Here is an 18,268-nt window from a genome sequence, read left to right as displayed (position 1 = left end):
TAACAGATGTTAATGGACACATGGTTAACAGATGTTAATGGACACATGGATAACAGATGTTAATGGACACATGGATAACAGATGTTAATGGACACATGGATAACAGATGTTAATGGACACACATGGATAACAGATGTTAATGGACACATGGATAACAGATGTTAATGGACACATGGATAACAGATGTTAATGGACACATGGATAACAGATGTTAATGGACACATGGATAACAGATGTTAATGGACACATGGACAACAGATGTTAATGGACACATGGTTAACAGATGTTAATGGACACATGGATAACAGATGTTAATGGACACATGGATAACAGATGTTAATGGACACATACACCACATGGTTAACAGATGTTAATGGACACATGGATAACAGATGTTAATGGACACATGGATAACAGATGTTAATGGACACATGGTTAACAGATGTTAATGGACACATGGATAACAGATGTTAATGGACACATGGTTAACAGATGTTAATGGACACATGGTTAACAGATGTTAATGGACACATGGATAACAGATGTTAATGGACACATACACCACATGGATAACAGATGTTAATGGACACATGGTTAACAGATGTTAATGGACACATACACCACATGGATAACAGATGTTAATGGACACATGGATAACAGATGTTAATGGACACATGGTTAACAGATGTTAATGGACACATACACCACATGGATAACAGATGTTAATGGACATATACACCACATGGATAACAGATGTTAATGGACACATGGATAACAGATGTTAATGGACACATGGATAACAGATGTTAATGGACACATGGATAACAGATGTTAATGGACACATACACCACATGGATAACAGATGTTAATGGACACATGGATAACAGATGTTAATGGACACATACACCACATGGATAACAGATGTTAATGGACACATACACCACATGGATAACAGATGTTAATGGACACATACACCACATGGATAACAGATGTTAATGGACACATACACCACATGGATAACAGATGTTAATGGACACATGGATAACAGATGTTAATGGACACATGGATAACAGATGTTAATGGACACATGGATAACAGATGTTAATGGACATACACCACATGGATAACAGATGTTAATGGACACATGGATAACAGATGTTAATGGACACATGGATAACAGATGTTAATGGACACATGGATAACAGATGTTAATGTTAATGGACACATGGATAACAGATGTTAATGGACACATGGATAACAGATGTTAATGGACACATGGATAACAGATGTTAATGGACACATGGATAACAGATGTTAATGGACACATGGATAACAGATGTTAATGGACACATGGATAACAGATGTTAATGGACACATGGATAACAGATGTTAATGGACACATGGATAACAGATGTTAATGGACACATATAACACACATGGATAACAGATGGATAACAGATGTTAATGGACACATGGATAACAGATGTTAATGGACACATGGATAACAGATGTTAATGGACACATGGATAACAGATGTTAATGGACACATGGATGTTAATGGACACATGGATAACAGATGTTAATGGACACATGGATAACAGATGTTAATGGACACATGGATAACAGATGTTAATGGACACATACACCACATGGATAACAGATGTTAATGGACACATGGATAACAGATGTTAATGGACACATACACCACATGGATAACAGATGTTAATGGACACATGGATAACAGATGTTAATGGACACATGGATAACAGATGTTAATGGACACATGGATAACAGATGTTAATGGACACATGGATAACAGATGTTAATGGACACATGGATAACAGATGTTAATGGACACATGGTTAACAGATGTTAATGGACACATGGATAACAGATGTTAATGGACACATGGATAACAGATGTTAATGGACACATGGATAACAGATGTTAATGGACACATGGATAACAGATGTTAATGGACACATGGATAACAGATGTTAATGGACACATGGATAACAGATGTTAATGGACACATGGATAACAGATGTTAATGGACACATGGATAACAGATGTTAATGGACACATGGATACAGATGTTAATGGACACATGGTTAACAGATGTTAATGGACACATGGATAACAGATGTTAATGGACACATGGATAACAGATGTTAATGGACACATGGATAACAGATGTTAATGGACACATGGATAACAGATGTTAATGGACACATGGATAACAGATGTTAATGGACACATGGATAACAGATGTTAATGGACACATGGATAACAGATGTTAATGGACACATATAACAGATGTTAATGGACACATGGATAACAGATGTTAATGGACACATGGATAACAGATGTTAATGGACACATGGATAACAGATGTTAATGGACACATGGATAACAGATGTTAATGGACACATACACCACATGGATAACAGATGTTAATGGACACATGGATAACAGATGTTAATGGACACATGGATAACAGATGTTAATGGACACATACACCACATGGATAACAGATGTTAATGGACACATGGATAACAGATGTTAATGGACACATGGTTAACAGATGTTAATGGACACATACACCACATGGTTAACAGATGTTAATGTGAGTGTAGTGAAATGCTTGTGCTTCTAGTTCCGACAGTGCAGTAATATCTAACATGTAATCTAACAATTCCACAACTACTACCTAATACACACAAATCTAAGTAAAGGAATGGAATAAGAATATATACATATAAATGTATATAAATAACGACAGGGCGGCATAGACAAGATCCAATAGATGGTATAAAATACAGTATATAGATATGAGATGAGTAATGATATGTAAACATGATCCATTTGTTAAAGTGGCCAGTGATGTCAAGTCTGTATGTACAGCCCGACAGGATGCTCTCATATGTGCATCTGTAAAAGTTTGTGAGTATTTTAGGTGACAAGCCAAATATCTTCAGCCTTCTGAGGTTGAAAAGGCACTGTGGATAGGGGGGTGCTCCTTCTGCTGTTTCCTGAAGTCCACGATCATCTCCTTTTGTTTTGTTGACGTTGACTGAGAGGTTGTTTTCCTGACACCACACTCAGAGTGCCCTCACCTCCTCCCTGTAGGCTGTGTCGTTGCTGTTGGTAATCAAGCCCACTACTGTTGTGTTGTCTGCAAACTTGATGATCGAGTAGGAGGTGTGCATGGCCACGCAGTCATGGGTGAAAAGGGAGTACCGGAGAGGGCTGAGAACACACCCTTGTGGGGCCCCAGAGTTGAGATGTTGTTTTCTACCTTCACCACCTGGGGGCGGCCCGTCAGGAAGTCCAGGACCGAATTGCACACAGCGGCGAACCAGAGACCTAGGGCCTCAAGCTTAATGATGAGCTTGGAGGGTACTATGGTGTTGAATGCTGAGCTATAGTCAATGAACAGCATTCTTACATAGGTATTCCTCTTGTCCAGGTGGGATAGGGCAGTGTGCAGTGTGATGGTGATTGCATCGTCTGTGGACCTGTTGGGGCGGTAAGCAATTTGAAGTGGGTCTAGGGTGACGGGTAGGGTGGAGGTGATATGATCCTTGACTAGTCTCTCAAAGCACTTCATGATGACAGAGGTGAGTGCTACGGGGCGATAGTCATTTAGTTCAGTTACCTTTGCATTCTTGGGTACAGGAACAATGGTGGCCATCTTGAAGCATGTGGGGACAGAAGACTGGGATAGGGAGCGATTAAATATGTCCGTAAGCGCACCAGCCAGCTGGTCTGCGCATGCTCTGAGGACGCGGCTGGGGATGCCGTCTAGGTCAGCAGATTTGGAAGGTTAACACATTTAAATGTCTTAATAATCATGTTGGCCACGGAGGAGGAGAGCCCATAGTCCTTGGTAGCGGGCCACGTCAGTGGCACTGTATTATCCTCAAAGCGGGCAAAGAAGGTGTTTAGTTTGTCTGGAAGCAAGACGTCGTTGTCCGTGACGTGGCTGGTTTTCTTTTTGTAATCTGTGATTGACTGTAGACCCTGCCACATACGTCTCGTGTCTGGACCATTGCATTGCGACTCCACTTTGTCTCTATACTGAAATGTCACTTGTTTGATAGCCTTGTAGAGGGAATAACTACACTGTTTGTATTCTGCCATATTCCCAGTCACCTTCCCATTGTTAAACTTTGAGGTTCGCGCTTTCAGTTTTGCGCGAATGTCGCCATCTATCCACGGTTTCTGGTTAGGGTAGGTTTTAATAGTCATGGTAGGTACATCTTCTCGTATACACTTCCTTATAAACTACCTCACCGAATCAGCGTATACTATACTATACGTCAATATTATTCTCTGAGGCTACCCGGAACATGTCCCAGTCCGTGTGATAAAAACAATCTTGAAGCGTGGTTTCTGATTGGTCAGACCAGTGTGGAATAGTCCTTAGCACGGGTATATCCTGTTTGAGTTTCTGCCTATAGGAAGGGAGGAGCAAAATGGAGTCGTGGTCAGATTTGCTGAACGGAGAGTGGGGGGGGGGCTTGTATGCATCTGGGAAGTTAGAGTAGCAGTGATCTGTGTATTTCCAGCTTGAGTGCTACAGTCAATATGCTGGTAGAATTTAAGTAGCCTTGAAATCCCCAGCTACAATAAATGCAGCTCAGGATATATGGTTGCCAGTTTGCATAAAGTCCAGTGAAGTTCCTTGAGGGCCATCGTGGTATCAGCTTGAGGGGGGATATACAGTGGGGAGAACAAGTATTTGATACACTGCCAATTTTGCAGCTTTTCCTACTTACAAAGCATGTAGAGGTCTGTAATGGTTATCATAGGTACACTTCAACTGTGAGAGACGGAATCTAAAACAAACATCCAGAAAATCACATTGTATGATTTTTAAGTAATTAATTTGCATTTCATTGCATGACATAAGTATTTGATACATCAGAAAAGCAGAACTTAATATTTGCTACAGAAACCAGCTGGTCTGCGCATGCTCTGAGGACGCGGCTGGGGATGCCGTCCGAGGAGAATTCTCTTGGGAGATAATACGGTCAGCATTTGATCGTATTCCTGGTCATAGTTCTAGTAATTTGACGTCGCTCTGATATCCAATACATTAAAAAAACAAAATACTGCAAAGTTTCCTAAGGACTAGAAGTGAGGCAGCCCTCTCTGTCGGCGCCATCTTGCCTAATTTCTGTTTCTGTGACAAAAAAAGCAACGTACTGTATAGTGTAGAGCAGTGGTCAACAAACTTTTCTGATTCAAGAACACTTGTCTCGGCTTGCAGTCATAATGGCAGAGACATGACTTAAAACACGTAAGATGTTGTTACTCCTATGACCAGAGAAAGGACAATATTCCTAATTCATGTTGTTACTCCTATGACCAGAGAAAGGACAATATTCCTAATTCATGTTGTTATGACCAGAGAAAGGACAATATTCCGAATTCATGTTGTTATGACCAGAGAAAGGACAATATTCCTAATTCATGTTGTTATGACCAGAGAAAGGACAATATTCCTAATTCATGTTGTTACTCCTATGACCAGAGAAAGGACAATATTCCTAATTCATCCTAATTCATGTTGTTATGACCAGAGAAAGGACAATATTCCTAATTCATGTTGATAAAGGACAATATTCCTAATTCATGTTGTTATGACCCAGAGAAAGGACAATATTCCTAATTCATGTTGTTACTCCTATGACCAGAGAAAGGACAATATTCCTAATTCATGTTGTTACTCCTATGACCAGAGAAAGGACAATATTCCTAATTCATGTTGTTATGACCAGAGAAAGGACAATATTCCTAATTCATGTTGTTACTCCTATGACCAGAGAAAGGACAATATTCCTAATTCAACAAAATAATAGAAAAAGTAAATAGAAAATGTTTACTTAGTTAACTAAGTTTTCAGAAAAACAAACTGATTACAAACTGGTCAAGTGGATCTGAAAACAAACAAACCAAATTAATTTCAAATTAAAATCTGAATTTCTAGAACAAAAAAAGACCTCTAAAAACACACAACTATAATAACCTTGGTGTGTCTGTGTGTGTTTTACCTGGTGGATCTCCTGCCAGCCATTCTCGTCGGTGCTGCCTATGACAGCGTGTTCATGCAGCAGCAGTTCACAGCAGTACGGGTCTCCCCCCACCATGGCACAGTGGTACAACGGAGTTAACCCGCGACTGTCCCTATAGTCTGGAGACGCACCCAGGTCCAACACAGTCTGCAACACACACACATTATGCTTAAAACAGAAACACACAGGGGTGTGTGTGTGTGTGTGTGTGTGTGTGTGTGTGTGTGTGTGTGTGTGTGTGTGTGTGTGTGTGTGTGTGTGTGTGTGTGTGTGTGTGTGTGTGTGTGTGTGTGTGTGTGTGTGTGTGTGTGTGTGTGTGTGTGTGTGTGTGTGTGTGTGTGTGTGTGTGTGTGTGTGTGTACTCACTGTGAGTGCTGTGTGGTTCCTAGAGAGAACAGCTCTGTGCAGCGCTGTGATTCCGTCTCTAGTCCTGAAGTCCAGGTGAGCTCCTCCACTCCTCAGAACTTTAATCAGCTCTGAACTGCCCTCTAGCTGAACCGCCAGGGTCAGGGGGCATTCTATCAACACACACATTCAGATAGAAAAATACTGAGGCTTAGTCGTGAGGGATAGATATCACTCACTTTTAGACACTGAGGGTGTGTGTGTGTGTGTGTGTGTGTGTGTGTGTGTGTGTGTGTGTGTGTGTGTGTGTGTGTGTGTGTGTGTGTGTGTGTGTGTGTGTGTGTGTGTGTGTGTGTGTGTGTGTGTGTGTGTGTGTGTGTGTGTGTGTGTGTGTGTGTGTGTGTGTGTGTTTCCTCACCTCCTGTGTCTGCATCATGAAAATTAGGATCAAGGCCTTTCTCCAAGAACCTGGAGACTTTGTCAACGCTGAGCTGATAAACATACTCCATGAACTTCTTAAGGTTGGCCTGAGAGACAGAGAAAGGGACAGCGAGAGTAGGGGGCTGGCACGTTAGTGCGTGTGTCTGTGTGTGTGTGTCTGTGCCTGTGTCTGTGTCTGTGTCTGTGTGCGTGTGTGTGGTCTTACCTTGGTATGGAGCTTTGCTAGCTGCTTGTCGTCCACATAGCTCTGAGTGTAAACACGCCTCTTATAGCGAAACTACAATCACACACACACACACACAGACACACACACACACACAGCCCTATGAGTTAAAACAATTTTACAGTTTCAGCATTTAGGTTGAATGTATGGTGTAGGTAGTGGTGTAGGTAGTGGTGTCTAGGTTGTAGGGTGTAGGTATGGTATAGGTAGTGGTGTAAGTAGTGGTGTCTAGGTTGTAGGGTGTAGGTATGGTATAGGGCGTAGTGTGTAGAGGGTAGCTCTAGATAGGGAATAGGAGTGATGGGGTAGAGGGTACCTCTAGATAGGGAATAGGGGTGATGGGGTAGAGGGTACCTCTAGATAGGGAATAGGAGTGATGGGGTAGAGGGTACCTCTAGATAGGGAATAGGGGTTATGGGGGGTAGAGGGTACCTCTAGATAGGGAATAGGAGTGATGGGGTAGAGGGTACCTCTAGATAGGGAATAGGGGTGATGGGGTAGAGGGTACCTCTAGATAGGGAATTGGGGTGATGGGGTAGAGGGTACCTCTAGATAGGGAATTGGGGTGATGGGGTAGAGGGTACCTCTAGATAGGGAATAGGAGTGATGTGGTAGAGGGTACCTCTAGATAGGGAATACCAAGATGGCGTAGCAGTAACTCGTCCTGTCGTATCGTCTCTCTGTAAATATTGTCTCTTTTTCGTTTTAGATATTTTTGATATTTTTTTCTTCGCATATCTTTAAAAACATTTTGCTAAACCTAAGCTTCCAAATACTCTTCTGCAACCCGCCAATGTAGCTACTTTTCCTAAAGTAGTTATATTTACTTCGAAACCGAAACCGGAACCCTTCAACTGAAGCTAGCCAGCTATGCTAGCGGTCTTCAGCTAACCTTTAGCTCGGAAAGCTCTCGCCAGTTCGAACAACGCGACGCTAACCAGAGCATAACGGACCTATTTATTTTTTTTTTTTTTACCCCCGATTCCCACCACAAACGGAACATTCTTCAGCTGGATCTTCACAACTAGCTATCGAGCTAAACAGCAACCCTGGTTGATTACTCCTGGCTAGCGTTTCCACCCACGTAGCTTGAAGCTAGCCCGGCCAGAGCTCCTAGCATACTCCTGGGCTACAATACCTTGACTACGACCGGTCTATCGATGTCACCGCATGAAGAGGAATAAACAGACTCACCCCATCGCAACGTCCTCCAAAGGCTAACTCTCTAGCCCTCGCTATCTCCTTGCTTGCTAACTCGGCATGCTAACTGCTAGCTTGTTTAGCTTGTTTAGCCCAGAACACACCCAAGAACCTCCAGAAGCTAACCAGCTAGCTACAAGCTATTTAGCTACCAGCTAGCTAGCTACAAGCTACTTAGTCATTGTTAGTTTTCTTAACCTGGATAACACTCTCCAGCCCCCCCTGCCCTTGGACTCTGATCACTTGGCTACATAGCTGATGCACGCTGGACTGTCCATTAATCACGGTACTCGATTCTGCTTGTTTGTTTTATCTGTCGGCCCCGTTGCCTAGTCAATGCCATTTTACATTACATTACATTTACATTTAAGTCATTTAGCAGACGCTCTTATCCAGAGTGACTTACAAATTGGTGCATTCACCTTATGACATCCAGTGGGACAGTCACTTAACAATAGTGCATCTAAAACTTAGGGGGGGTGGGGTGAGAGGGATTACTTAACCTATCCTAGGTATTCCTTAAAGAGGAATATTTCCATACGCAACTATAACATCAACTATAACATCTTACCTGATGTCGTTATGCTAGCTGATTAGCTGTTGTCTCACCCACTGTTTTAGCTAGCTTTCCCAATTCAACACCTTTGATTACTGTATGCCTCGCTGTATGTCTCTCCCAAATATCAATATGCCTTGTATACTGTTGCTCAGGTTAGTTATCATTGTTTTAGTTCACTATGGAGCCCCTAGCCCCACTCCTCATACCCCTGATACCTCCTTTGTCCCTCCTCCAACATATGCGGTGACCTCACCCATTACCACCAGCATGTCCAGAGATAAAACCTCTCTCATCATCACCCAGTGCCTGGGCTTACCTCCGCCATACCCGCACCCCACCATACCCCTGTCTGCGCATTATGCCCTGAATATATTCTACCATGCAGAAACCTGCTCCTCTAATTCTCTGTCCCCAACGCTCTAGGCGACCAGTTTTGATAGCCCTTAGCCGCACCCTCATACTACTCCTTCTCTGTTCCGCGGGTGATGTGGAGGTAAACTCTGGCCCTGCATGTCCCCAGGCACCCTCATTTGTTGACTTCTGTGATCGAAAAAGCCTTGGTTTCATGCATGTCAACATCAGAAGCCTCCTCCCTAAGTTTGTTTTACTCACTGCTTTAGCACACTCTGCCAACCCTGATGTCCTTGCCGTGTCTGAATCCTGGCTCAGGAAGGCCACCAAAAATTCAGAGATTTCCATACGCAACTATAACATCTTCCGTCAAGATAGAACTGCTAAAGGGGGAGGAGTTGCAGTCTACTGCAGAGATAGCCTGCAAAGTAATGTCATACTTTCCAGGTCCATACCCAAACAGTTCGAAATACTAATTCTGAAAATCACTCTCTCCAGAAATAAGTCTCTCACTGTTGCCGCCTGCTATCGACCCCCCTCAGCTCCCAGCTGTGCCCTGGACACCATTTGTGAATTGATTGCCCCCCATCTAGCTTCAAAGTTTGTTCTGCTAGGTGACCTAAACTGGGATATGCTTAACACCCCAGCAGTCCTACAATCTAAGCTAGATGCCCTCAATCTCACACAAATCATCAAAGAACCCACCAGGTACAACCCTAACTCTGTAAGCAAGGGCACCCTCATAGACGTCATCCTGACCAACTGGCCCTCCAAATACACCTCCACTGTCTTCAACCAGGATCTCAGCGACCACTGCCTCATTGCCTGTATCCGCTACGGTGCCGCAGTCAAACGACCACCCCTCATCACTGTCAAACGCTCCCTAAAACACTTCTGTGAGCAGGCCTTTCTAATCGACCTGGCCCGGGTATCCTGGAAGGACATTGACCTCATCCCGTCAGTTGAGGATGCCTGGTCATTCTTTAAGAGTAACTTCCTCACCATTTTAGGTAAGCATGCTCCGTTCAAAAAATGCAGAACCAAGAACAGATACAGCCCTTGGTTCACTCCAGACCTGACTGCCCTCGACCAGCACAAAAACATCCTGTGGCGGACAGCAATAGCATCGAACAGTCCCCGCGATATGCAACTGTTCAGGGAAGTCAGGAACCAATACACGCAGTCAGTCAGGAAAGCTAAGGCCAGCTTCTTCAGGCAGAAGTTTGCATCCTGTAGCTCCAACTCCAAAAAGTTCTGGGACACTGTGAAGTCCATGGAGAACAAGAGCACCTCCTCCCAGCTGCCCACTGCACTGAGGCTAGGGAACACGGTCACCACCGACAAATCCATGATTATCGAAAACTTCAACAAGCATTTCTCAACGGCTGGCCATGCCTTCCGCCTGGCTACTCCTACCTCGGCCAACAGCCCCGGCCCTCCCGCAGCTCCTCGCCCAAGCCTCTCCAGGTTCTCCTTTACCCAAATCCAGATAGCAGATGTTCTGAAAGAGCTGCAAAACCTGGACCCGTATAAATCAGCTGGGCTTGACAATCTGGACCCTCTATTTCTGAAACTATCCGCCGCCATTGTCGCAACCCCTATTACCAGCCTGTTCAACCTCTCTTTCATATCGTCTGAGATCCCCAAGGACTGGAAAGCTGCCGCAGTCATCCCCCTCTTCAAAGGGGTGACACCCTGGACCCAAACTGTTACAGACCTATATCCATCCTGCCCTGCCTATCTAAGGTCTTCGAAAGCCAAGTCAACAAACAGGTGACTGACCATCTCGAATCCCACCGTACCTTCTCCGCTATGCAATCCGGTTTCCGAGCCGGTCACGGGTGCACCTCAGCCACACTCAAGGTACTAAACGACATCATAACCGCCATCGATAAAAGACAGTACTGTGCAGCCGTCTTCATCGACCTTGCCAAGGCTTTCGACTCTGTCAATCACCATATTCTTATCGGCAGACTCAGTAGCCTCGGTTTTTCGGATGACTGCCTTGCCTGGTTCACCAATTACTTTGCAGACAGAGTTCAGTGTGTCAAATCGGAGGGCATGTTGTCCGGTCCTCTGGCAGTCTCTATGGGGGTGCCACAGGGTTCAATTCTCGGGCCGACTCTTTTCTCTGTGTATATCAATGATGTTGCTCTTGCTGCGGGCGATTCCCTGATCCACCTCTACGCAGACGACACCATTGTATACACTTTCGACCCGTCATTGGACACTGTGCTATCTAACCTCCAATCGAGCTTCAATGCCATACAACACTCCTTCCGTGGCCTCCAACTGCTCTTAAACGCTAGTAAAACCAAATGCATGCTTTTCAACCGATCGCTGCCTGCACCCGCATGCCCGACTAGCATCACCACACTGGATGGCTCCGACCTTGAATATGTGGACACCTATAAGTACCTAGGTGTCTGGCTAGACTGCAAACTCTCCTTCCAGACCCATATCAAACAGCTCCAATCGAAAATCAAATCAAGAATCGGCTTTCTATTCCGCAACAAAGCCTCCTTCACTCACGCTGCCAAGCTTACCCTAGTAAAACTGACTATCCTACCGATCCTCGACTTCGGCGACGTCATCTACAAAATTGCTTCCAACACTCTACTCAGCAAACTGGATGCAGTTTATCACAGTGCCATCCGTTTTGTCACTAAAGCACCTTATACTACCCACCACTGCCACTTGTATGCTCTAGTCGGCTGGCCCTCGCTACATATTCGTTGGCTTCAGGTCATCTACAAGGCCATGCTAGGTAAAGCTCCGCCTTATCTCAGCTCACTGGTCACGATGGCAACACCCATCCGTAGCACGCGCTCCAGCAGGTGTATCTCATTGATCATCCCTAAATCCAACACCTCATTCGGCCGCCTTTCGTTCCAGTACTCTGCTGCCTGTGACTGGAACGAATTGCAAAAATCGCTGAAGTTGGAGACTTTTATCTCCCTCACCAACTTCAAACATCAGCTAGCTGAGCAGCTAACCGATCGCTGCAGCTGTACATAATCTATTGGTAAATAGCACACCCATTTTCACCTACCTCATCCCCACAGTTTTTATTTATTTACTTTTATGCTCTTTTGCACACCAATATCTCTACCTGTACATGATCATTTATCACTCCAGTGTTAATCTGCAATATTGTAATTATTCGCCTACCTCCTCATGCCTTTTGCACACATTGTATATAGACTCCCCTTTTTTTCTCTTTGTTATTGACTTGTAAATTGTTTACTCCATGTGTAACTCTATGTTGTCTGTTCACACTGCTATGCTTTATCTTGGCCAGGTCGCAGTTGCAAATGAGAACCTGTTCTCAACTAGCCTACCTGGTTAAATAAAGGTGAAATAAAATAAATAAAATAAAAAATAGGGGTGATGGGGTAGAGGGTACCTCTAGATAGGGAATAGGGGTGATGGGGTAGAGGGTACCTCTAGATAGGGAATAGGAGTGATGGGGTAGAGGGTACCTCTAGATAGGGAATAGGGGTGATGGGGTAGAGGGTACCTCTAGATAGGGAATAGGGGTTATGGGGGGTAGAGGGTACCTCTAGATAGGGAATATGGGTGATGGGGGGTAGAAGGTACCTCTAGATAGGGAATAGGGGTGATGGGGGTAGAGGGTACCTCTAGATAGGGAATAGGGGTGATGGGGGTAGAGGGTACCTCTAGATAGGGAATAGGGGTTATGGGGGTAGAGGGTACCTCTAGATAGGGAATAGGGGTGATGGGGGGTAGAGGGTACCTCTAGATAGGGAATAGGGGTGATGGGGGGTAGAGGGTACCTCTAGATAGGGAATAGGGGTGATGGGGGGTAGAGGGTAGTCTTTCAGCAGTCGTTCCTCATCTAGGAACTTCCCAGCTCGTCCGTTGAAGGCCGGTTGAAACAGACCGTAGTTAAGAACATCAGTCAGACTCTGTGTTAGAGTCACTAACACACGCTGCTTACTGCTCCACACTGCTGCCTCGGGATCCAACCGCAGACACTTCTACACACACAAAAAAAATGTTATTTGCCACATGCGCCCAATACAACAGGTACAACCTTACAGTGAAACTTACAAGCACTTAACCAACAATGCAGATTTAAGAAAATTAAGTGTTAAGTAGAAAATAGATAAGTTAATAAAAAAAATTAACAGTCAGGATGCTCTCGATGGTGCAGCTGTAGAACCTTTTGAGGATCTGATGACCAAAGCCAAACTTTTTCAGTCTCCTGTGGGGGAACAGGCTTTGTTGTGCACTCTTCACGACTGTCTTGGTGTGTTTGGACCATGATCGTTTGTTGGTGATGTGGACATCAAGGAACTTGAAGCTTTCAACCTAATCCACTACAGCCCCGTTGATGAGAATGGGGGCGTGCTCAGTCCTCCTTTTTCTGTAGTCCACAATCATCTCCTTTGTCTTGATCACGTTGAGAGAGAGGTTGTTGTCCTGGCACAACATGGCCAGGTCTCTGACCTCCTCCCTATAGGCAGTCTCGTCGTTGTCGGTGATCATCCCTACCCATTGTATCGTCGGCAAACTTAATGATGGTGTTGGAGTCATACCTGGCCATGCAGTCATGAGTGTAAAGGAGGGGACTGAACAACATCTGCATTAGCGTGGCGGATGTGTTATTACCTACCCTTACCACCTGGGGGCGGCCCGTCAGGAGGTCCAGGATCCAGTTGCAGAGGGAGGTGTTTAGTCCCCGGGTTCTTATTTTAACGATGAGCTTTGAGGGCACTATGGTGTTGAATGCTGAGCTGTAGTCAATGTATAGCATTCTCACATAGGTGTTCTTTTTGTCCAGGTGTGAAAGGGCAGTGTGGAGAGCAATAGAGATTGCATCATCTGTGGATCTGTTTGGGCGTTACGCAAATTGGAGTGGGTCTAGGGTGTCTCCGAGGATGCTGTTGATGCGAGCCATGACCAGCCTTTCAAAGCACTTCATGGCTACAGACATGAGTAGTTATTTAGGCAGGTTATCTTAGTGTTCATGGGCACAGGGACTATGGTGGTCAGCTTGAAACATGTTGGTGTTACAAACTCGGTCAAGGAGAGGTTGAAAATGTCAGTGAAGACACTTGCCAGTTGGTCAGCGCATGCTCGGAACACACGTCCTGGTAATCCATCTGGCCCTGCGTCTTGGTGAATGTTGACCTGTTTAAAGGTCTTACTCACATCGGCCAAGGAGAGCATGATCAATCAGTCATCCGGTACAGCTGATGCTCTCATGCATGCTTCAGTGTTGCTTGTCTCAAAGCGAGCATAGAAGTAATTTAGCTCGTCTGGTAGGCTCATGTCACTGGGAAGCTTGCGGCTGTGCTTCCCTTTGTAGTCTGTAATAGTTTGCAAGCCCTGCCACATCTGACGAGTGTCGGAGCCAGTGTGGTATGATTCAACCTTAGCTCTGTATTGACGCTTTGCCTGTTTGATGGTTCGTCGCAGGGCATGGCGGGATTTCTTGTAAGCTTCTGGGTTAGAGTCCCGCACCTTGAAAGCGGCAGCTCTATCCTTTAGCTCAGTGCGAATGTTGCCTGTAATCCATGGCTTCTGGTTGGGGTATGTACGTACAGTCACTGTGGGGACGACGTCCTCAATGCACTTATTGCTAAAGCCAGTGACTGATGTGGTGTATTCCTCAATGTCATCGGAAAAATCCCGGAACATGTCCAGTCTGTGCTAGCAAAGCAGTCCTGTAGTTTAGCATCTGCTTCATCTGATCACTTCTTATTGACTGAGTCACTAGTGCTTCCTGCTTAAATTTTTGCTTGTAAGCAGGAATCAGGAGGATAGAGTTGTGGTCGGATATATCAAATGGAGGGCGAGGGAGAGCTTTGTACGCGTCTCTGTGTGTGGAGTACAGGTGATCTAGAATTTTTTCCCTCTGGTTGCACATTTAACATGTTGATAGAGATTTGGTAGAACTAATTTAAGTTTCCCTGCATTAAAGTCTCCGGCCGCTAGGAGCACCACCTCTGGGTGTGTGGTTTTCTGTTTGCTTATTTCCTTATACAGCTGATAGAGTGCGGTCTTAGTGCCAGCATCTCTCTGTGGTGATAAATAAACAGCCACGAAAAATATAGCTGAGAACTCTCTAGGCAAGTAGTGTGGCCTGCAGTTTATCACAATATATTCTACTTCAGGCAAGCAAAATCTAGAGACTTTCTTAGATTTCGTGCACCAGCTGTTGTTTACAAATATGCACAGACCGCCCCCCCTCGTCTTACTGGTGTGTGCTGTTCTATCCTGCTGGTGCAGCGTGTATCCCGCTAGCTGAATATCCATGTCGTTATTCAGCCATGATTCCGTGAAGCATAGGATATTACAGTTTTTTATGTCCGTTGGTAAGATATTCGTGATCTTACCTCGTCTAGGGCTTAACGGAGGTTTATTCTTGCCGATGCACCGAAAACCCAGCCAGCTGTATGTTACTCATGTCAGCCATGACTCAGTGAAACATAAGATATTACAGTTAATGCAGTTAATGTCCAGTTGGTAGGATATTTGTGATCGTAGCTCATCTATTTTGTTATCCAATGATTGTACATTGGCTATGTCACATCTGCTGACCCCATCTGCTGACCCCATCTGCTGACCCCTCTCTGGCGCTCAAGGTTGCCAGGCTACTTATCATTACTCACACCTGCCACCATCGTTACACGCATCAACGCTTCATCACTTCATCACACTGGACTCCATCACGTTATTAAGTAACCCCCCCTATACAGTGGCCACCAATTGTGCAAGTTCTAGGTAGGTAGTATGTGGACCAGGGTTAGGTAGGGGTAGGTAGTATGTGGACCAGGGTTAGGTAGGTAGTATGTGGACCAGGGTTAGGTAGGGGTAGGTAGTATGTGGACCAGGGTTAGGTAGGGGTAGGGGTAGGTAGTATGTGGACCAGGGTTAGGTAGGGGTAGGGGTAGGTAGTATGTAGACCAGGGTTAGGTAGCGGTAGGGGTAGGTAGTATGTGGACCAGGGTTAGGTAGGGGAAAGGGTAGGTAGTATGTAGACCAGGGTTAGGTAGGGGTAGGTAGTATGTGGACCAGGGTTAGGTAGGGGTAGGGGTAGGTAGTATGTGGACCAGGGTTAGGTAGGGGAAGGGGTAGGTAGTATGTAGACCAGGGTTAGGTAGGGGTAGGTAGTATGTGGACCAGGGTTAGGTAGGTGTAGGTAGTATGTGGACCAGGGTTAGGTAGGGGTAGGTAGTATGTGGACCAGGGTTAGGTAGGGGTAGGTAGTATGTGGACCGGGGTTAGGTGGGGTAGGTAGTATGTGGACCAGGGTTAGGTAGGGGTAGGGGTAGGGGTAGGTAGTATGTAGACCAGGGCAAAGTAGGGGGAGGTAATATTTGGACCAGTGTTAGGTAGGGGGAGGTAGTATGTAGACCAGGGTTAGGTAGGGGTAGGTAGTATGTGGACCAGGGTTAGGTAGGGGTAGGTAGTATGTGGACCAGGGTTAGGTAGTATGTGGACCAGGGTTAGGTGGGGTAGGTAGTATAATAATAATATATGCCATTTAGCAGACGCTTTTATCCAAAGCGACTTACAGTCATGTGTGCATACATTCTACGTATGGGTGGTCCCGGGAATCGAACCCACTACCCTGGCGTTACAAGCGCCATGCTCTATGTGGACCAGGGTTAGGTAGGGGTAGGGGTAGGTAGTATGTAGACCAGGGTTAAGTAGGGGGAGGTAGTATGTGGACCAGGGTTAGGTAGGGGGAGGTAGTATGTAGACCAGGGTTAGGTAGGGGTAGGTAGTATGTGGACCACATTGTAGGATTTTTAATGAATTTATTTGCAAATTATGGTGGAAAATAAGTATTTGGTAACGTACAAACAAGCAAGATTTCTGGCTCTCACAGACCTGTAACTTCTTCTTTAAGAGGCTCCTCTGTCCTCCACTCGTTACCTGTATTAATGGCACCTGTTTGAACTTGTTATCAGTATAAAAGACACATGTCCACAACCTCAAACAGTCACACTCCAAACTCCACTATGGCCAAGACCAAAGAGCTGTCACAGACACCAGAAACAAAATTGTAGACCTGCACCAGGCTGGGAAGACTGAAACTGCAATAGGTAAGCAGCTTGGTTTGAAGAAATCAACTGTGGGAGCAATTATTAGGAAATGGAAGACATACAAGACCACTGATAATCTCCCTCGATCTGAGGCTCCAACGCAAGATCTCACCCCGTGAGGTCAAAATGATCACAAGAACGGTGAGCAAAAATCCCAGAACCACACGGAGGGACCTAGTTACTTTGGTCCCACCTGCAGAGAGCTGGGACCAAAGTAACAAATCCTACCATCAGTAACACACTACACCACCAGCATTTCGCTACACTCGCATTAACATCTGCTAACCATGTGTATGTGACAAATACAATTTGATTTGATTTGATTTGCAGTGCCAGACGTGTCCCCCTGCTTAAGCCAGTACATGTCCAGGCCCGTCTGAAGTTTGCTAGAAGAGCATTTGGATGATCCAGAAGAAGATTGGGAGAATGTCATATGGTCAGATGAAACCAAAATATAACTTTTTGGTAAAAACTAAACTCGTCGTGTTTGGAGGACAAATAATGCTGAGTTATATCCAAAGAACACCAAACCTTCTGTGAAGCATGGGGTGGAAACATCATGCTTTGGGGCTGTTTTTCTGCAAAGGGACCAGGACGACTGATCCGTGTAAAGGAAAGAATGAATGGGGCCATGTATCGTGAGATTTTGAGTGAAAACCTACCTATTTTTAGTGACCCCTGTCTTTGCCAACAAAGGGTAGATAACAAAGTATTGAGAAAAACGTTTGTTATTGACCAAATACTTATTTTTCACCATAATTTGCAAATAAATTCATAACAAATCGTACAATGTGATTTTCTGGATTTTTTTCTTCTCATTTTGTCTGTCATAGTTGAAGTGTACCTATGATGAAAATTACAGGCCTCTCACATCTTTTTAAGTGGGAGAACTTGCACAATTGGTGGCTGACTGTCACTTCCTCAGTTTCTTTCCCGAGTTAGGGTTAGGTAGGGGTAGGTAGTATGTGGACCAGGGTTAGGTAGGGGT

General features: G+C 44.9%; 1 protein-coding gene across 1 annotated transcript in view; it reads right to left on the bottom strand.

The window, feature by feature from the left end:
• LOC124022783 (SH3 and multiple ankyrin repeat domains protein 3-like) overlaps positions 1 to 18,268 on the bottom strand; it is a 114,939-nt gene that overhangs the window by 68,236 nt on the left and 28,435 nt on the right. The window contains exons 3-7 of the mRNA XM_046337466.1: positions 12,997 to 13,200; positions 7,072 to 7,143; positions 6,844 to 6,952; positions 6,447 to 6,598; positions 6,060 to 6,227 (exon numbers count right to left, since the gene is read on the bottom strand). Of these exons, the coding sequence (XP_046193422.1) occupies positions 6,060 to 6,227; positions 6,447 to 6,598; positions 6,844 to 6,952; positions 7,072 to 7,143; positions 12,997 to 13,200 (705 nt within the window). The remainder of the gene's footprint in view (positions 1 to 6,059; positions 6,228 to 6,446; positions 6,599 to 6,843; positions 6,953 to 7,071; positions 7,144 to 12,996; positions 13,201 to 18,268) is intronic.

This window comes from Oncorhynchus gorbuscha, unplaced genomic scaffold (genome assembly GCF_021184085.1).
Source record: "Oncorhynchus gorbuscha isolate QuinsamMale2020 ecotype Even-year unplaced genomic scaffold, OgorEven_v1.0 Un_scaffold_1423, whole genome shotgun sequence".
In the NCBI taxonomy this organism is placed as follows: Eukaryota; Metazoa; Chordata; class Actinopteri; order Salmoniformes; family Salmonidae; genus Oncorhynchus; species Oncorhynchus gorbuscha.
The sequence above is the reverse complement of the archived record's forward strand: the minus strand, read 5'-3'. Positions and strand labels throughout refer to the sequence as shown.